The 20,925-nt window shown below is 37.1% G+C and overlaps 2 protein-coding genes across 8 annotated transcripts in view; one reads left to right on the top strand and one right to left on the bottom strand.

Moving 5' to 3' along the window:
• The window catches only part of LOC149654692 (E3 ubiquitin-protein ligase UHRF2-like), a 65,010-nt gene extending 45,994 nt beyond the window's left edge, over nt 1-19,016 (bottom strand). The window contains exon 1 of the mRNA XM_089846293.1: nt 18,910-19,016. The gene's annotated coding sequence lies outside the window, so the exon portion shown is untranslated. The remainder of the gene's footprint in view (nt 1-18,909) is intronic.
• LOC149654691 (uncharacterized) overlaps nt 1-20,878 on the top strand; it is a 226,509-nt gene extending 205,631 nt beyond the window's left edge. For 5 of the 7 annotated variants that reach the window (XM_089846266.1, XM_089846267.1, XM_089846268.1 and 2 more), the window contains 9 exons: nt 9,822-9,934; nt 15,070-15,137; nt 15,263-15,423; nt 15,804-15,860; nt 16,013-16,750; nt 17,111-17,293; nt 17,899-18,006; nt 18,417-18,533; nt 19,130-20,878. In XM_089846266.1, coding sequence (XP_089702392.1) covers nt 9,822-9,934; nt 15,070-15,137; nt 15,263-15,423; nt 15,804-15,860; nt 16,013-16,750; nt 17,111-17,293; nt 17,899-18,006; nt 18,417-18,533; nt 19,130-19,599 — 2,015 coding nt within the window. In that variant the 3' untranslated portion in view covers nt 19,600-20,878. The remainder of the gene's footprint in view (nt 1-9,821; nt 9,935-15,069; nt 15,138-15,262; nt 15,424-15,803; nt 15,861-16,012; nt 16,751-17,110; nt 17,294-17,898; nt 18,007-18,416; nt 18,534-19,129) is intronic. The other 2 variants (XM_089846273.1, XM_089846269.1) reach the window with 2 other exon arrangements.
• The last annotated feature ends 47 nt before the right edge of the window (nt 20,879-20,925 follow it).

The raw sequence follows: 20,925 nt of genomic DNA, 5'->3' as shown, positions 1-20,925 counted from the left end.
TTTTGAAATGAAAAATCTGGTAGAGAACTAAAATATGACAGTGCGACATAACCCATAAATAATATTATAAAACAAACCAATCCAAACTCAGTATTATACCCTTTCACAGGAATGTTGTTTAGTGCTATGACTTAAAACCTGGAATAAATACATCCACTCGGAATCATTGTGTAACCATTTTCACTCGACGTACCTAGGCTGATGCTCAAGCCCGGCCCACAAACCTGCATAGAAATGAATATGGGGACACCATGATTCCTAGTAGCTGTATGCATTCCCGCTAAAACCCATACCATGACGGTAAAAAACCAAGGCGAGAAATAATAACTATAAAATATAAAGTTATTACACATAGCATGTGTGTGTGAGGTAGAGAGAGAGAGAGAGAGAGAGAGAGAGAGAGAGAGAGAGAGAGAGAGAGAGAGAGAGAGAGAGAGAGAGAGAGAGAGAGAGAGAGAGAGAGAGAGAGAGAGAGAGAGAGAGAGAGAGAGAGAGAGAGAGAGAGAGAGAGAGAGAGAGAGAGAGAGAAGAAAGTGCATGGGCATAATATAAACGAACATAAATCCAGATCGGCTTTAGCGGTCAGGATCTAGAGAAAAATTGCTTAACTATAAAAACAGAACCAGAGAAAGCTACAGTCCCTCCCGCAAGTACCAAAATGTGTACCGTCGTCCGAAAAACGTCGTAAAAAGAGTTATAGGTCAATACGATGATGGTATATAGGAGGAAAAATTTTTTCTTTGCTTTACCATCTCCAAGTCATCCATAAGTTGAGCCGACGTTAATATAAAATGCGTTTTATGGGTTTCATACTTTTAGGGGTAGATTGAGTAACCAGGCGAGCATGTGTTAACGTGGTATACTTAACGAAGTGGCATCGTTTTGGTGTAAAATAGTAAAAACTTTAGTAGCTTAATTCATGTGGTAATTTAAAATTATAATGTCATACCGATTTCGAAGTTGTTTATTTATTTATTTATTTGTTTGTTCTATCTTTACCCACAGTCACAAATCGATACCGGTGGGCCCAACTGGTACATTGATAGAATATATATTTTAGCTTACATGCTCACTTTTAAAAAAATACATCACCACATGTGTAGGGGCGGTCATCACAGAAGGACTTAGTTTGAGATAGCTTTTTTTTTGGGAGAGGAAAAATTAACTGGTGAAACCAATATAGGGTTTATATCATAAGTATATTACTACACCATACCCGTAAGTTGAAAAATACGGACACTTAAGGCCCGTTTAGACTTGAGCCAAATCTTAGCTTCCCGTTTCAAAATTCCCCTACTACGCCTATTCAATGACCTGAGGTCAATTCAATTGTAACCTTTAACCCCACCAATAGCTTTTAAATAAATTAGGGGCATTTATTGCAAATATTATCAACTGAATCATGAGGTAATAATTAACTCATGACTGAATTGATACCGCTTGTTGTTCAATCACCTATTTATTATAAACAATCTACTTTTTATCACATTTCGTATAACATTATGTATCAAAACGCGTCAGTTTCCCCTTTATTATCAACTTAACTGCGACGTACAATAGGGGGAACTTGAAACTCCTTTAATTTTAATGGAAAATATAAATTTTTTCTTTATTATTATGAAAACCCTTGCTATGCAAGACTAACAAAGGAAAGTTAAAGTATGATAAAAAAATGTTTGCGAGAAAGCTTTTTTATCCCACCTTCTTAAGAACTCTATTACAGCATCAAATTTATGACCCTGTTTCTTTTGGTAAATTGCTTACTTTATATAAATATTTTTTGATAAGAAAGAGGTGTTAAAATTTTGATGAAGAATTTCGCTTTAAAAAAAATAATGCAAATTTATTTATTTTTTAAAAACTAAATTTCTAGCTTCATATTTCTTATTTTAAATCTCAGGTTGCTTAAGTTAAGTATGCATTTAAAATTATGTTTTTCAATTAAATTTGATAAAATTCTAAGTATGAAGTTACATAACATTAATATATATTTTTAAAGTAAGAAATTTCAACAATAATTTTGTATTAATCAAAATTTTAAAAGAAGTTTTACGAGTGGTTTGTTTAATTGTTAATTTGAGAAAAACCTTTTTGGAAGTTAAATATTAAGTAGTTTTTAAGTAGGAAATTTCCTAAGACGCTTGGCAAGTTTAATATTTATGTTAATTTAAATTTTAATGTCGCTAATGTTATAATAATTTATAAACTTTATGGCGTTGTTTTTAAAGCATTTGTTATAATTTTTAGTTCGTTTTGAAGAAAATGAAAATTTAAAACAGAAATGCTTTGTTTTATTTGCAAAGTAAATAGTAAATTATATTTACAAAATGGGTAACTACGTTAATTCATTTTTGAGTCAAAAATTAATTAATTTTCTTTAATTAAGTGTAGGGGCAAAAATTGCAGTTACAAACATAGCAAATACACAGAAGCTTATTTGGAGTTTCATGGCATTGTCTTTTGCTTTTAGTTAGAGCAGGTAGTGTCCCCAGATAAAAAAAGAAAGAATTGGAACTCAATTTGGCCAATCGGAAATCGTGGATACCTAAAACCTAGCCCACCCCTAGCTCTTCTTTTCCCGCGAAATCTTTTCCCGGATAAAAAAAAATCCCGTGGGATCAAAAGGCACTCTTTTTAAAGGAGGAAAAGCCCCATATACGATTTTACGTGGTCACTTGGGATTCAGGGATTCGTTTAAACGATAGAAAATAATCTTTCTCCTGCCTTATACAATAGGGTCAGGTGATACGGTGTTTGATTCGATTACAATTGAAGGTTTTTCTTTTTTGTTTTGCTTTTGTTTCGGTGTTTGGACAAACTTTTAGGGTCTTTGGTGTAGTAGTTGTTGAGGAAAAACGTAAAACAGAATTCTAGAAGCTAGCTAGCTAGCTCCCTTGTTAAATTCTTTTGGTAAACCCAAACCCAGATCAAAGAAGAAGCTTGGATCCCAAAAAACTAGGCCTAGATGAAATATAACGGTGTGGTCAACCCTGGATTTTTTTCGACCCCGAAGGACACGCTAGAATTTTCTTATCTATTTTATTAGAATGGATGGACATTATCGAATATTGATTGGGAACTATGTGTGTGCATCAACAACATAGATTTTTATTTTATTTCATAGTGTATTGCCACCTTGACCAACCCAGTTCTAAATCTTGATCTATTTCCCATTCAATACTAGCTTCTTTGGGAGTAGAAACCAATCACTGACCACTCCACTTTAATATTTTAACCAGTTAATTAATAGCAGGAGTTCATAATAACCCGAAGTACGAAACTGTTTAAAAAGCCCGTAACAACAAAGTTTCGCCGTAAAGCTCAGCGGATTCATACACCGCTTAACTCCCAAAGAAATAGTTACCCCATTTTTTAGCGCCCACGCGCATTAACTTACACACTTCCGGTTTAGCACTATTTTTATCTTGTGATTTTGAGAGCGAAAATGGCTCACGTCTGCTTCTGTCGGAACGGTGTAAATTAAGCCTTGGCTAAGAAGTTGGCTTTTAGTCGGGGTTTCTAGTGTTCTACAAAACATCTAAACGATCCTCAATGATGTTTTGTTGTGATATGTGTGAGTGAGAATTCCGTGGTTAAATTAAAACGGTTTGAACAAATTTATTCCCAGTATCTTTAATATAAGAATTGCAACGTGTTTCTACGTCCACCATATCGCCATTTTTCTTTTCGACGGAGATCCCAGCCAACGGAAGTTTTGGAACGAAAACCAAGGAGCATAGATACCACTACGATATAGTGTAAGGTTGTATGTCCATAATCAGGCTAATCCTTTCTATGCGCAACGATAGAATCTTGTTGTTCGCGATTTTTACCATTAGCTCTATGGCCAGTTTCATACTTCCCCCCCGAAGGGGGGTTATTATGAACTCCTGTTAATAGTAATTAATTTAACTCTAAAAGACGTCAATATTTAACCACTTGCCGGGTTGAAAAAGGGCACTTGAAAATTAAATTTTAATTAAATTGCTTCAAAGAGATTTCATATACATAATTTTCAGCCAAGGAGTATTAATACCATTTAAACCAGGAGGCGAGGCTACTTGGTAGTAGTTGGTACTGCACATTTTCCACACCAAGTAGCCTGGTCTCCTTGCATGTGTAAATGGTATCAACCCTCATATAGTCTGAAAACTAAACTATGTAGGTACATACAGTTCCACGTAACAGAGGATATAAGACTCATCACATCCTTACTCCCCACCACTTATATTTGCTTTTGATATAACCCTAAATCCTTTAACCGTATCTTCGACTGAACTAAATACACCCTGAACAGTGAACATACACGGAGTCGGGGGCCGTAAAAATCAAAAAGTTTCCAATTTCTTAGGTTGTTAGCTGAGAAAACTACGTGATGTTTTAAAGTAGGTTAGATAAATCCGCAAGTAGATTGCAACTTCTTCTTCTTAAATTTTCCGTTTGTGGCTTAAAAAGGCACGATCCACGCCGCTTAGTTCTATATAAGAATCTGAGCGGCGCGAAGCAACAACACACCCTGAAGCCATCGAAAAGATAGGAAGAAGTAAGAAGTAGCCCTTCTTTCTTACTGGATGGAGAGATGGAGGGATGGAAGAGGCTGAGTGAGGATCGGAGTTAAAAGGGTTGAGAAAACTAGAAAGGGAGCAACAAAACCAAACTGAACTAACGAACATCACATCGGAGAAGGATGCTTATCTGAAACGATTCGTTAGGAGGACGCTTTTGGATGTTTCCCAGCATGCAGTAACTAAAGGGTTGCAGCAGCACGCGCAGCCTCGCCTAGCCAGTTGTCGGGACCATATTTAAGTCCTTTTATCTGATTTTTCTTAGCGCTATTTTCTCTCCTCGCTTCGTTTCATCCATTGAGGTGAACGAGTGTTAATTTCAGTGTATTTAGGGAAGTTGCTATAGGGTTCCGTTCTTAAATTCCCTGACTATTTCACGTTTTCCCTGACCTGGTATTGTGGTAAGACCGCGAAGTAAAGTGGGACGTACTTAAATGGGAAATCAATTTTGAGTCGAAAATGTATCTTCGTTTTAAATATTCCCACCCTAAACAAGTTACAGGGTTCATACAACTTCTGGAAAACAAATTTCCCTGAGATTTCCAGGTTTTTCCCCATATATGGAGTATCCTATGGTGCAAATGTTAACGAAGGAGGGGGGGGGGCAAATAGGACTATAACATACTCAAAGGACATCCCCCTATATCTAATATAACCAGAGTTATGAGACTCCGAAGTATAGTGTAATGTTAATCCTATGGAGGGAATGTTCACGAACATTTTGCTTAATTACTCGGCCCCTGTTTGACGCAAATTTCCCTCATTTCCCTGAGGTTTTTGTCAACTATTTATTTCCCTGATTTTTCCAGGTTTTCCCGGTTTGCATGAACCCTGAGTTATGATTTGTGTGTTATAATTAAATTAGCATCTTTCAGAGGTAATTCGTAAAAACATCAATGTTCATAACAGGTTTAGGGGGTGTTCTTTGTGGGGGCAAAATCAGTCAACTTCTCCTAAAGTAACATCACCCTTTGCTGGCACGGACTTTTTTCTTTTAGCTAGCACCATCCTCTACTAGATCGTCTTGTGCCTTTTGTTTTTAAGCGACTAATCTTGTAGCTCGCGTGCACCGTTAGAAATAAAAGCTCTGGAAAGACCATTAAGCGCCTGTCGTTGACTACTCGTTCTTCGGGGCCGACAAAACGTGACAAAAGAAAGATACTTCCTTATCCTTTTAGTTTAATAATTAGGAACCAAAAAGGGTAACGCTGTATCCGATATCTCACCCCCATATATATTCTTCTACCATACGTTTATAACTATAAGCAAAAGAAAATAGAAAGCTCAGCTCCGACTACACACCTAACCCTGCTTAAAGTCTTGATGTTTCTGAGTCACTAAAGCTTCTTTGGGTCTTGCGACCAATCAGTGATCACTATATTTTAATATTACCAATTATCTGTTTTTAATTCCGCTATAAATGACGCCAATACGGTTTGTTCATTTAAATGAATTGAGGCATTGATCTGGGAATGGAATGCCCCAGAAATTAATTGCAATTTAATTAGCTTTAACGATATTAAAATTCTTAATTACGTCATCGTGGGAATAAAAAATTGGTCCCAAATAATGACTGTAGACTTATAGGCCCATTAACTTATGTCTTACTGTTCTATAGTTATATTCCAAGCGCACTTGGCTTCCTTATACTAAAGAAAGAGTATTTAATTTATCAAGTGCGCTTGCGTATGTATAGTTTGCCCTTTCAATTTTAGACAGTATAACAACACTGCGAGCTAAAAACTTTACAAAAGAACCCATTACATTACCTAAGAACAATCAATCAAAGATATAGAAATGGGGTTTTTAAAACTATTATTAAATCTCTCATACCATACACGATGCACATCTTCACAAGATTGCCAAGCCTTAGATCATTGAAACTTAAGTTAAGTTAACGTACGTTCTCAGAACGTATATATGTTCCTGATGGTACCCAACCCAACCCATCCCATCCCGTTTGCTATCAGTTTCTTAAAAAGGTTGTGCCAAATTTTCCACGCAATCTTTTATCGTTAAAGTGTCGCTAGGATCATTGCCAGATTGTTACTCATTTCACGGTAGGTACTCTCGCCTCTTCTCTCCGTCGTCGTAAGAAAACAATTGTTTTAAAAGAGTTCCAACTCGCTCACAACGAGAGAGTTTTGTCTCGAGAGCTTTCGCGGAAGAGAGAGATAATTTGCAGTTGGCGGAAACCTTTTTAACTCAGTTTAACGAACAGAGAACGGAGAAAGTTTTAAGGGTTTGTTAGCGAAGTTGCAGTTGCCGTAGAGCTTGCCTTGCTTCAGGGACTTGGATGTAGGATATATAGTTTATACAGACAACAGTAAATGTGGACTTCGAGGGCATATTGCGCTCAGTGTATTACATAAGTCTGCATGGGTGACTTATATTAAAAGTGCAAGATAGTTTAAATTTAAGCGAGGAGCAGAATGTACTATAGTTAATTATAAAATACGTTCAAGTAACTTATCTCACCGCCATTTTTCAAGATGGCAACCGGCCGGTGAAAAAAAATCTTTCTTAATACACAGTCACGTTTAATTTTACTTTCAGAATTAATTTTAAATAAACGTAATTAAAAGCAGATAAAAACATTAAAAATATGCAACAACTGAAATAATGAGATAAATTGTAACACACTGAAGGTGGAATTCATAAACGTCGGACGCAACGCAATTTAGTACAGGCTAATGGCAGGGCGACGTTCGCAAACGTCTGCCTTTTGCGCACGACGCCCTGCCTTCGCCTGTACTAAATTGCGTTGCGTCCGACGTTTATGAATTCATGCACCTTTTATCCACAATTCTTTGCCTTCTTGAAATCAAAACCACGTATCTCAAAAAAGGGCCTTATATAAACTTAAGATCTTTTGCACAGTTAAAATAACACAGAAGCAACAAATATACGAAACGATATAGGAGTATTACTAATTAGAGAAGAAACCTTGAGTATACGAAAAGTTGAGTAGGTATATACATGCCACTTGTTACAAACATATCATATATCCCCATCCATTTTAACGAGAATCGTGCTTAATTACAAACAAATTATTCCGCCGTTTAATAAAAGAGAGCTGCACTACACTTTGACAAATTATTCCGAAGACCAAGCTAAAGTCCACTCCAAAAAATAAAAACATTTTCAAAGATTTGAAGTTTAGTGAGAAAATGCCCCTAAAGCGATACTCAAATGAGTTGGAAACAAATAGGATATCCTGGGTTCATACAACTTTTGGAAAACAAATTTCCCTGAGATTTCCATGAGGTTTTTCCCCATATACTTCCCTGAATTTTCCAGGTTTTTCCCCGTATACTTCCCTGAATTTTCCAGGTTTTTCCCCATATACTTCCCTGAATTTTCCAGGTTTTTCCCGAATATGGAGTAACCTATGGAGCAAATGTTAACGAAGGAGGGGGGGGGGACAAATATGACTATTACATAATCAAAGGACATCCCCATTTCTCTAATATAACCAGAGTTATGAGCCTCCAAAGTTTAGAGTAATGTTAATCCAATGGAGGGTATGTTTATGAACATTTTGGTTGGTTAATTACTCGGCCCCTGTTTGACCCTGATTTCCCTGAATTTTACTAAAAATTCGAAATTTCCCTGAATTTTCCCTGAGTCTTTAGTCAACTATTTATTTCCTTGATTTTTCCAGGTTTTCCCGGTTTGTATGAACCCTGATATCGTTACCAGTTGGTTCGAGAGCCATAACTTTTAAAATATAGTTCTTATAATATTTATACCAAATTCCAATTCAACCGACATGAACATAAACCCATTAAACTTTCCATAAGTTTAGAAACGCCATGAAACCATGCTCACTTCTTGCACTTTAGTATACCATAAGTTAAGAGACGCGCAAGGCGATGTTGGGACAGACAACATGGTCACTTCACTTCACTTCTTACTGAGTGCATTTAAGTATAGCTTTAAACGGAATTGGAATCATTTGTATAAAAGTACTTGTGGAAAACAAAACTTGTAAACGACTAAAAGGAGTGAGTGAGTCGAACCCTTTTCTAGAAGGGCGGCGTAGTGCGTACACACGAAATAAAAGCAGTATATACGGTTGGTCCCCCAAAACGAGATATTTATACTCTTATAGTTTCTTTACACCCCTTTTAGCAAGTAATTACGCGGCAAGAGAGAGGGAAAAGGGATTTGAAATTCCTTAGAGAGAGACTCGCTTGCCATTGTAGAACTGAAAGATGTTAACAAACTTTCACTTTCGCTCGCCTGAAGTTACTAAGTTGAGTAGTAGCGGGAGGGAGGCTATAGCTTTTACTTATAGAGGGCTCGGAGAGTAGCCGGTATAGTCATGTTTACACCATATTGTTTACACCATATTGTTTACATTGCCCCGTACCAATTTTAATTGCCACTTTTGTTTGCATTTGTATTTATAGAATGTTTTGGGATTAATAATGACTATATGAATTTATAAATACAGTATATTAGTTCATGATTGAACTACAGGGTTCGAACGAAAGTTTTACATTGAAAATCCCTGACTTTTCCAGCTTATCCCTGATCAAATTTTGCCAGTATATCTCTGACCATTTTACATGACACCTGGAACATAATTAGCATTACTCGAAGCAATCATGGTTTGATGTACAAGACGAAATACCTGTGACATATCACTGACTTTTTAAGAAAAACCTTTAAACCCCTGAACCCCTCATTTTCCAAATCCCTGACTTATGCAGGTTATCCAGGGTCATTACGAACCCTGGGTATGTGCATATACAACAAAGACGTACCGCTATTTTAAAATTCCCGACTTCCCTGACTTTATTTCCCAGAATTCCCTGACATTTCCAGGTATTCCCAAGTACTATGTCAAGTTAACCTCCTGCGTAGCTAGTCCCTAATTTCTTCCCAAATTCTTGTTGTCGTTGTTATTTTTTTTTGTCACTGAAGTGTCCAGTCTCTCGCTAAAGGGTTAGCTAAGTGTAATCTAAAGTTACCAGCAGCCAGATTCCAAAAAGACCTTTTCTCTCTCTTAGTGATAAAGCAAAAGACAAGAGGGGGGGGGTGAAAGAAGGTGAAATAGTTTTCTTCCCATTGTGTAATTCTTTTTATATACGATGTCCTCCAATGGTCTAGGGCTAAGGGCTCAAGGATTTTGGTATTCGACTAGTCAGTTCTAAGTGTTTTGTTTTCTCCTACGTTAGGAATTAAAGGTATTTCTTTGTCGTATAAAGCTAACCCAAGTATTCGTTCTTTTTTCTTTGTACTTGACAGGTTTCTGGGCAGTCGAAGGAGAGTTTCGTATCACGAATCGGGCTTACTTGTCCGATATGTCCGACCCAAACACATCCTCGTTCGCCGCTTTGGCTTCCGAAGTCGTGAGATCGGTAAGTTTGCAACGTCTTTCTTCTTTTTATTAGGGGAACTTTTGTGTTTAAGTGTGTTTTGCGGTATTTGTATTTAAAGTGATTGATTTTATTTTATTTTTATTTTTATTTATTGTTGATATGGGGTGAATTTATTTGTGTCGTAAAGTGAATGTGTGTTATTATAGGTTTTTCAAGAACTAAGTTAATTAATGCTAGTTAAATACTTAAAATTCATGTTACCCAGACGTAAAATTAGTAAAACTTATCAAAAAACCACTTTTTAAGATTTGAAAGTCGAAAATCTCCCAAAAACCACTTTTTAAGATTTGAAACTTGAAAGTCGATAAATTCACTCAAAAAACCACTTTTCAAGATTTGAAAATCGAAAAATCCCTCCAAAAACCACTTTTCAATATTTGAAAGTCCAAAACTCCCCCAAAAAACCCTGATTAACATTTGAAAATCGAAAAATCCCTCCAAAAAAACCACTTTTCAAGATTTGAAAGTCGAAACCCAAATCCCCAAAAAACCGCTTTCAAAGAATAACAGGCTAAACACATTTAAAGACTGACAAAAAGCCCTTGCAACAATAATACTACCAAGAATTGCATTGCAAGTGAAAACCCTTAAATAAAATTTAAGAAAATATTTTTAAGACTTGCAAACGAAACAAAATCCCAAAAATAAAATAACCACGCACTAGCTTTCTCAGACTGTAAAAAATAAAGAAAAAAATCTTAGACAAAAGGTAAGAACGCCATTCAGGAGAAGATATTTATCAGGGGCAAGAAAAACTTAAAAAATTCAGAGAGAGGGGAGGAAGGGGTCTTCCCTTTTTTGGTCGGTCCCATCTTGAATCTCGCGTTTCCATCAACTTTGTTAAGAAAATTTTAAAAATTTTCGATTCAAGAAGCACGAATTATTTTTGTGGAATTTTTCCATATTGTATAAAAGAGAATGTGATGCGATAAGAAGGTCTACGAAACCTTTATATAAGGATGAATCTTCTTCTTAAGGCAAAACAATCCCGAGGGAAAGAGAGAGAAGAAGATGAAGGCAAAAGAAAAAGGGGACCATCAATAAGGAATTAAGTTCAGACACTTGGTCCGAGGCCCCAGACCAGGGTCTTCAAGGGATAGTTAGTATAGTATAAATTGACCATGAAACTTTGCATAGAAACAGTTATTTTCCATAAGGAAGGAGGGTCAAGGGTCTTTTCAACCAACCAAAAGATGGACGGACGCATCTATGACGTCATGACATGTGCAGTCAAATTTGCCTATTAACCATTTATGAAATTATCTACCAATTTAACTATTTCTCATATATTAATTTTCAAGATATACTTAAAACTATGAAAACCCTAATTAATTGACCGCAAAGGGTCATTCGCGAGTTAAAGGGTCTTTTCCACCAAACAGAAGGCGAACGGACAGTTAAATTGCCTACTTACCATTTAAGAAATGATTTATCAATTTAACTAACTTATTAAACCCGCTCAATTTCTCATAAATTAAATTTCAAGTCCTATTTAAAACTAAGAAAATCTTAATTTAAGTTATGGTGTGTTGGAAAGTACATAGTATACTATCCCCTTAAACACATCATCTAATTCACCTCCCACGCTTTACTGTTTGTCCCCTCGGTTAAAAGATGCGTCGTGTTATGAATAATAGTTAAAAAGAAAAAAACTGTTCTTAAAGGACGGACGAGCCACGATGAAACAGTCAAAAATTCATCACTCTTCTCTATCTGAGAGTCACGTGAAAATGAAAGGCAAAAAATATTATATATTTTTACATTACAATCCTTCCTGGCCGAGCAAGTGTCCATGTTGAAATAGTGCACTTTATTAACCCTATAGAAAATAGACCCAAACTGTCTCATTATCTTGAGACTTAGGCCAGTTTAAAAATTAAATGCTTGAGGGCTAGCCCTATGGCCCCTTAATTCAGGGTTCCACCATTTTAAGTGGCCAATGTCCAGTTTCTTAATTAAAAGTGCTTTGGCTCAACTGGCCATATGACCAGTTTAAAAGAATCCTTATTTCTCTACATAAAGCAGACGATTCCCTAAATGGTACATATAGGGTTTCAACGCCACCTGTTTTAACATAATCACCTACTGAACTACCCTATTTTGACCCCTATCAATTTTGGGCCCTACATCTTGAGGGGAAAGTGACGGTGTTACATCCTGAACGAGTCCCAGCTATTCCAAACCTTCTATACAATGATGGATATGAAATTTTGGATCTCAAATGAATGAAAAAATATAAAAAAACCCCACCAAGATCCTTTGTTCTTTTATCGGGCCAAAGCTATAGAAACTTCATATGGGTTCATGATTGCCATGATGAAAAAAGGTTTATAATGTATTTTGTGATTTGGTCCTCATTTTTCTCAGGCCTTTCCTTTTCTCTTTTGGAATTCGTGATCAGATGTGACAAAACAATATGATTCTTAGACGCCTCTTAACGTTGTTGTTAGACAAGACAACAAGAGGGTCTATTGTTTTCCGATGTTGTATGTGGTAGAAACGGGTTTTAGAATTTAGATTAGGGATTATATTTTCATCGTGTCTGGAATGTGGGTATTTGAAGTATTTATAGGACTATATAGGATAATGTTAGGAAATTTCTATACAAAGATCAAAGGCTGAGTTTAAATATTTCAAATAGATCTTAGATATTGCAACAGTCTACGGCGAAAATTGAGTCAGAGAGTTCAGGATACAACTGAAACTGAAATGGACATTATTTTGCAAAGAATTTTCAACTGTAATATACCATAATTTGCAATGGGCTTGCAACAGAAATAAACGCAATTTTGCATTGAATTCCCAACGGAAATATGCCAATATTTTGCAATCAAATTTCAACTGAAATATACCCCTATTTTGCAATCAGATTCCAACTGAAACATACCCCTATATTCCGACTGAAACATACCCCTTTTTGCAATCAAATTCCAACCGAAATATACCCCTTTTTTGCAACCAAATTCCAACTGAAATATACCCCTTTTTTACAATCAAATTCCAACTGAAATATACCCCTTTTTTTCAAACACATTTCAACCGAAATATACCACCAATTCGCTACATAGTTACACGAGTGCAAAAGAGACACGAATTGGGCAACCATAGTTTGCAACGTCTTTCAAGTTCAACTAATATACGTCAACGAATCACCCAAACTAAGAAAGATCAAACCGAAGTAATTCAGCGATGTGCACAGTAGTATATCTCTAAAAGTTCTCCCAAGTCCAACACAGGCAGGCAGGCATTTTTTATTCCTTCTGTTTCTACGTGAACCCTTTGTTGGGGTTAGGGCCAGCATAGAGGTCATACTCTAAGAGAATAAGAGGAGGTCAGGCTATCAGCTAGTGGGTAAATAACAGCTGGGAAGATAAAACAAGAGAGGAGGGGTTATAGCCGTCAAAGGCTCCTTCTTTTTCGCGCCTTCTCCCCCGGTAATTATTTAGGTTTTTGTCAGCAGACACTTCCTCACTGATGCCAAGCCGGCTCTAAAAGGCTAAGGCTAAGGCTTGTTTGCTTGATGCACCAGCCTAGCTCTCCTCTTCATCCCTGTTTATTTGAGCCGGGTTTTTTCTTTACTTTACCTTACCATCAAGGCAGAGGAGAGGGGGCGTGGCGGGGTTTTAGGCTTTCTAGCAAACATCGTTAACTTTATTAAAAGGTCGTCCTTCATCGGCTTAAAAGGCGCGAAAAAACACCCCCCCCCCAACTTTGGTGGGCGCTCTTTGCCTTTGTTAGTTAGTAAGTTACTCTCATGGATGGGTACCAGAGGAAAGATGAAAGTTGAAAGGTGATAGGAACTCCTATAGCTTTCTATACTGATAATCGCAATAGGTTAAACCCCACTTAGACAGACCTAACTCTGCGTTGGGTGATCAGAGACGCGATTGGAGCTAGCTTGATGAGGGGTGAAGTGAGATTGGCTAAGCGGTGCCTGATTGGCTAAACGGGGCTGTGGGGGCTGACGTTTAGTAAGGAGATTTTTACCCCTTTGCCCTCTGGGTATGTGTATGGACAACAAAGAGGCTAGATATGGATGGCTTCAAACAGAAGGAATTGGTTGAACTGGTGGTAATGTAACCTTCAAGACGTCTTTGCATCGACATACGTCCTTTCAATGTCTGTCTTAACAATATACCAAGCAGGAAATACTACACAGCCCCCCCCCCCGTTTGAAAATTGTCTATTTATTACCCTTAAAAGGTCTGGTCCACTGTAACAAATTCTTTTGAAACAATGTTACATATTGTAAGGTTTTCAAATTTGGGATAATAGACAGGGTAAACCCACAAAGTGTTCGGTAATTAGATCCCACTTTGTCTACGCTACAACAACTATCAATTACAGAATATTTTATTAACTGCAGTCTGCTGTAGGTTAATTTAATCTGATTCAATTTCTTAATAAAAAAAAATTTAAAGAAAGAGGTCCCTAGAACTCTAATTTTAGGATAAGAAGAATGTAATCGGAGACAGAGGGAGATAACTTTTCTTAGTATTCTTTAACGATCTTTTGTGAAAGAAGAAAGTTTTTCTGTCCCAAAAAGAAAGGGGGGGGGGTGGGAAAGAAAGGGAAAAAATTCATCTGGTTCGAGTTTCACTTGAAAGCTTTTTAATGAGGGATTCTACTACCCGATCTCAAGTTTTCAATAAGTTTATAAGAATCGGGTATCATGGCATTGTAACCTGTTTTGTAGGTAATTTCTGTAAGAGTCTCTGGTAGGTAAAAAGATAGAGTAACTTTAGTGAAATTTAATAATCGTAAGTATGGTTTACGGGGGCTCGGACCCTAGGTTGATTCAAGAGTTGAAAAACTAGCATTTTACCACTCTAATGGGATGGGGTTATATAATAATTTGAACTTTTAAACGTAGTTGGTCAAAGAACACGGACGCTAACTTGGATATAGGTTAGGGGGCTCGCGGACCCCAGGTTGAGTCAAGAGTTGAAAAACCAGCATTTTAGCACTCTCATAGGTTTATATAATAAATTGAACTTTGAAATGACCTTTTTCAAAGAATATGAACGCCAACTTATATATAGCAATCAATTAAAAATTAATTAATGCTCAGATTCACAAATTAATCATTTTTCCTTCTTTATTTTTTCTTATAGTTAGACGAACTGTTCCTTCAGAGTGCCCTTGTCAAAGATTACAATGGTTCCGATATCTCAGCATTTAGGTAAGTTCTAACACTTCCACCCCCCAAAAATTTCAAATTTCCCAGCCAATGATGATCGATTAAGTACCTAAATTAACATATATTTTCTTTTTTTCCCTTTTCTATTTTTCAATTGCTAAAAATAGCCATGGAAGCGTGGTTGTTATTTGTCGTATATTCCTGAATAAACCTTTTTCGAACGCGGCCCAAGAAGTGGGTTTGGCTTTTGTCCGGGGTCTCGAACAAGGACACGGAACACTGCCCGCCGGAAATTTGCAAGTGGACATTCGATCCATCAAATTCACTGGTTAGATTACATCCTACTGACTAGCTCTTACGCCTCCTATCATACAAAAGTCTATAACGCGTCTCCCACCCATAAGTACGACGAACCTTGCCTTGATTCGTATCAGTGAACCTAAATGGTTTTAAAACGTCAACACTGACCAATAGCGTCATACTGAAAACTTATGGGGAACAATACGTTATAGACTTATGCGTCTACTTACTATAGTAACTATCTCCATCACTCTTTTTCGGTTCAATACTTATTAACCCTTTCCCTTACACATAAAGGTTGACACGCCCACTTTTTTTCCCATCAAATCCCAAGTTAACCGTTAAATAGTGTCACAGACAAAATTGGGTTCCGTTTATCGACTTTTTCTTCTTATTTTTTTATCTTAGGTCTTCGTGGTATTTACCCGCCTCCAAAATCATCCAGAGAAATTCTAATACCAGATGGTAAGATTTCAATTGTTGTTTTTTATGGATTTTCGAAGCTACTACTTAAACATTTTTTTTTTCTAGACAGTGCGTAGTGTTTTGTTAAAAACCTTGTTGGTTAAATTGTCTTATCTATAATATTTATTGTTTGCCTATATTTAAAAAACTAGCTGCATGGTCCCAATGGAGCGACTGGTCAACCTGTACGGACCACCAAACTGGACAATGCCTCCCCAAAAAGGTCCAAAGCCGATCCAGAGATTGTCGAATCGACAAGGGTTACGGCGACGCTCTACCAAACACAAACGCTTGCCGCAAACTAGGCGGAACCAAAGCGGAAACCCGAGAATGCGTCTGCCAAACCGACCAAAGCGGTAGCAACTCTCCTAAAACCGAAACCAACAAATCACCACCCGACCAATCAGGAAGCCAAGAAGAAACCTCAACTGGAACTGGGAACTACCTAAACCCACCTAACAGCGGAGGACGCAGTCATTCTTTGAATCAACCCTATGACGCTGGACGTGGTCACTTCCTAAACCCACCACAACCATCCCCATCCGAAGGCACTTCCCTTAATGGCAATAGAGGACATTCCTTGAACCCGCCTGACGCGTCACACGGAACACGGGGACATTCTTTAAACCAACCCGATAGAGAGGATGGTCAGGGACCTTTGGGGTCAACGGCGCAACCGGATACTCATTCAACGTCCAGACAAATGGCCCTATCGACTAACAGAGCTAACGCCCAACCAGCTGAAGCTGCCAGAAGTGAAGAATCAGTAGTCCCAACTACTTATAGACCTCGACTAAATAAACCAGCTAGTCTAATACCGGAAGCCGAAAGGGACTCCGTTAGGAGGAACACCTCGATCTCATTTTACGGCGTCATTGCCAACAAGAAAGGTAATTTAGTTTAGATTTAAGCATGACCCCGGAGTTGATGGAACAATGCGTCAAAATGAGCTTGTTTAGAGTAATGCGCTATTTAACTCCCATGAACAGTGGACTACTCTCACTGAACATTTGTTCTATCAACTCTAAAATATATATTTGTTTCCCCCCCTGCATTCCAATTTACAACCCCCCTCCTAAAAATCCACCAAACCCGTAACGTGACGTAGAGATACTCCCTACCAACACATATAAATTAGAACCCTAAACAAACGGGCGTAAAAATGGCCAAAAAATAAAATAGAATCCCTGGTTAGTATGCAAAATCAAACAAGTAAATAAATAAATGCAATGTCCGACCCGCTTGAACAGGTAAGCCCTGCCAAGACTGCAAAGACAACGAGATATGTTTCGTGTCTGCGGGATCGTCGGAACCCAAGTGTACTATTCCAAAGGACGCTTCCGACCCCAGAGGATGCGGAGGTTTATGCGATGGCCTCAAAGAACTCTGCCGGAAGGTCGACCCAAAGGCCTTCAAATGCGTCGATGCATCGGGTAATAATTAAGAGCCTCAACTAACAACACTAATTATAATCACAAACAATTATCAATATAATCACATCCTTCCTAACTCACCCCCCCCCCTATCTATGTCTCTCTCTGATTATCATGTTTCTCAAATTCCTCCCAAATGTCATGAATTTATAATTTATGTTACATAAATTTATGATCCATAAGTTTGACACTAAGTAAGAGTAGGATAGGGATCCGAATGACGCGTTCGACGGAACTAAGGGGGAAAGATACGGGGGTAAAACTCGGCCTTCATATCGTTTGGCGCCTGCGCTGTACGCTTTTTGTGTGCGCGCGCAGACAGGAGTCCAAGGGTTGCCTACCCCATTAGAAGACTAAACAGCGCCATCTAGTCCATAAATTTACGACGAAAGCAAAATTTATGGGGAAGAAAAAATTCAAGGAGTGTTTCCTTGAACAGTTAAGAAATTAAAGAGTATGCGCGGTAGTGGAGTCTCACACTTATGGAATATTAATTACATAATTATGCTTCCACCTTTGTTCAAAATCAAATCATATAGGATTTATGTATTGAAATTTCTAAAGTGTCTATTTCGTTTTGTTTTTTTGCTCTCTCTAATTGACAGAATGCTTTCCCGGTGAATTTAAATGCGGAGATGGTTTATGCATTCCGGAGATTCGACGTTGCGATGGGCATTTTAATTGTTACGACACTACTGACGAGCTAAACTGCGGTAAATATTATATTTCTGGATATTTTGACTAATTTATAAATATCTTTGCACAAGCCAGAAGTGTTGAACTTGTTTTTTTTTTTTCGTTGTTATTGCTTAAAAGAATGGGTTTTTTACGTTTATAATCCCTTTAAAACCAATTTTGCTATATTTGTTTCTAAATTTATGAAATGGCCTGAAATTAGCTGTTAACCGCGAACACTTTGGCTTCAAACAAAGTAGCAAAAATAATAATGTTTGTTATTGCTACTTAAAATTATAACGGCACCTTAAAAGTATGTTGCCGTCTTGGAAATGGATTAACTTAATAATTATTAATGGGAAATTTCCAAGACTGTGGCAAACGCAAGTGTTTATAACATCTCTATGTTATGGTTACTCGATATAATAGCTGTATGTGATGGTTTTAGAGTGTAAAAGTGACGAATTTCATTGCGGAAATAAAACGTCTTGTTTACCTTTGACCTTAAAGTGCAATGGACACGTGGAGTGCTGGGACGGTAGCGACGAAGTTAACTGTACCACCTGTAAGTACAATTTATCCTATTGATAACTAGGCCTTGGCAAGGGGCGCCTCGCGTAGCTGAGAGCCAAGATTCAAATTCAATATAACAGATACTTGAGAATTTATGCTCTAATCGCGTTAAATAATTACATAAACCCGACAAATATTACCAAAGATCTAGGATGAATCGTGAATAGAACTATCTTTGAACTTTCAACTATATGACTAAGTTTTGAGCGCGCTAATGAGGTGCATACATAGTTTACATACAGGATTCCTTTGTAACCAAGGCTTAGCGTAATTTGAATTAGACATTAAGATTCACTATTATAGGGCGCTATGGTTTTTTTATACATTATGTCAAAGCCTTACAATCTACAATTAGCGTTTACACTTACTTTTCGAAGTAATTAATATTATTGAAGGCAGTTTCTCTGTAACATATAACTAAAAACGCGAAAAATATTTTCTACAACCGCATTGACACCGGCTACTTGCAAAACTGAAGTTTCGAGGCAGAGCCGCAGAGTCAGTGGGTGGAGGGGACATAAGCTCTACGCTTACGCGCCATGGTGCTAGTGAATAATTTTTAAATTCTATTGTTTGTTTCGTTTTCAGCTTGTCCCCAGAATCAACATACTTGTAGCAATGGACAGTGTATTCCGAAAGATCAGTACTGTGATCGTTTTAAAGATTGCGCGGACGGAAGTGATGAGCCCGCGGGTTGCGATGGACCTTGCTCCAACGATATGTTTCAGTGCAGCAACAAGAGATGCGTGTATAAGTTATTGGTGTGTAATGGCAGAGACGATTGCGGGGACCGTAGTGACGAAAGGCTTTGCGCGGCGGGCATCAAACCCCTACACCCTTTCCACCACGGCGCGACTCCCACATCAAGTACCAGGACAACAGTGTCTTTAACGCGCGGTTACTCATCAGCCTTCCAAGGTACAAGACAATCGTCATCTCCTAGTCCCGATCTCAATAAAGCGCGTCGTGATGAAGAACACGATGGCTCCAGTACTTCCCAATCTCCAATACTGGTCACTTCCGGTAGAACGTGGCTTCCAGTGTGGAAAGAAACGTAATCCGCGGGATGAACAAGCTCATTGCTCAAAATTAATATAATTCGTTTTTGTAACAAAAAAATTATCAAGAAAGGATTTTAAAAAACATTACACACGAACTATCTTGTCAAAAAAACACTCGGAAACCCCTCAAGAAATGTGCCTAATCAGAAAGAATTCGCGCTGAGAGGGAACTAGATACAAATAGTGCTGCACCATGACTCATTTTTAACTTACCAGTGACGGGTCCCTGATAATATATCCCCGTGTAAAACATCGCTCTCTGATTCGCTGAAATAAAAAAAGGCGCGTAAACTGAAATCACATCACATGAGCGTATAAACGAACGATATTTTTTTCATGATGAAAGGAGATAAAAATAAATGCCTTGTAGGATTGTATAATATTGTTAACTTTATAACTAAAGAAAACCAAGAGACGATAAAGTGAATATTTAAAAAAATGATGGGCGAAGTGTAAAACTCATCTCCTACAATAAAATAGTGTTAATTTAAAAACTTCCAAGTTACTGTTAATGAATATAAAAACTGCGCGTTATTATCGCGCGTAATCGTGATTTTTTAATCATCTCTAAATATTTAAAATAGATTGGATTAAGTAAAAAGAATCGTAGTGAAAGATTAAAGATTGAAAAACAGTCCAAATGTTGAAATTTGAAAGTGAAAATAACAAAGGGTTAATAAAATTTTCTATAAATTCCTCTTTTGTGTTTTAAAAATAAATAGTTTTTTACCACGCAAGTTAGAGTTAATTATAATAAACTTAATTTAAATAACTTTGTTTAATTAAATGCAATTTTTTTTAGCTTCTTTTGTTTGAATTATGGAAAATTCCCGTCCACTTCCTCAACAAAAATAATAATTACGTGTAAAAGTTGCTGTTTCTTGTTAATTAAAACCAAAGATGTATTATTTAATTACTTAACCCTTATCATTCCATAATCATAAATAGAAAATTGAACCCTTTTAATTGAAATTAATAAATCTTACCATTACCGCTGATTGCTAATTTATTTTTGTTAAAAGAGGTACCTGGTGTCGAGGTGTATTGTGACTTTATGAAGTAAATCCATGACGTCATAGTAGTAGCACGTTGACGCTGGTTACCTTGGCAACCAATTAATGCCCAATTAAAGAAAAAAAGGTAGAAAATTGACGGCGAAAACTTACAAACAAAAAAAACCTTGAAAAATATGAAAACAGCTGTATTTTTTTGCACTAGTCTTAAGAAAAGATTACATTGTAAACATATATAGAAATAAATGTTTATTTTAAAACAATGTGTGAATGTTTTTATTTATTTATTTAATCTAATAAATATTTGTTT

The sequence above is a fragment of the Phalangium opilio genome, unplaced genomic scaffold (genome assembly GCF_054372755.1).
Source record: "Phalangium opilio isolate 3A_F unplaced genomic scaffold, DU_Popi_V2 ptg000079l_1, whole genome shotgun sequence".
NCBI classification, from domain to species: domain Eukaryota; kingdom Metazoa; phylum Arthropoda; class Arachnida; order Opiliones; family Phalangiidae; genus Phalangium; species Phalangium opilio.
This window is presented reverse-complemented; position numbering and strand designations above follow the sequence as displayed.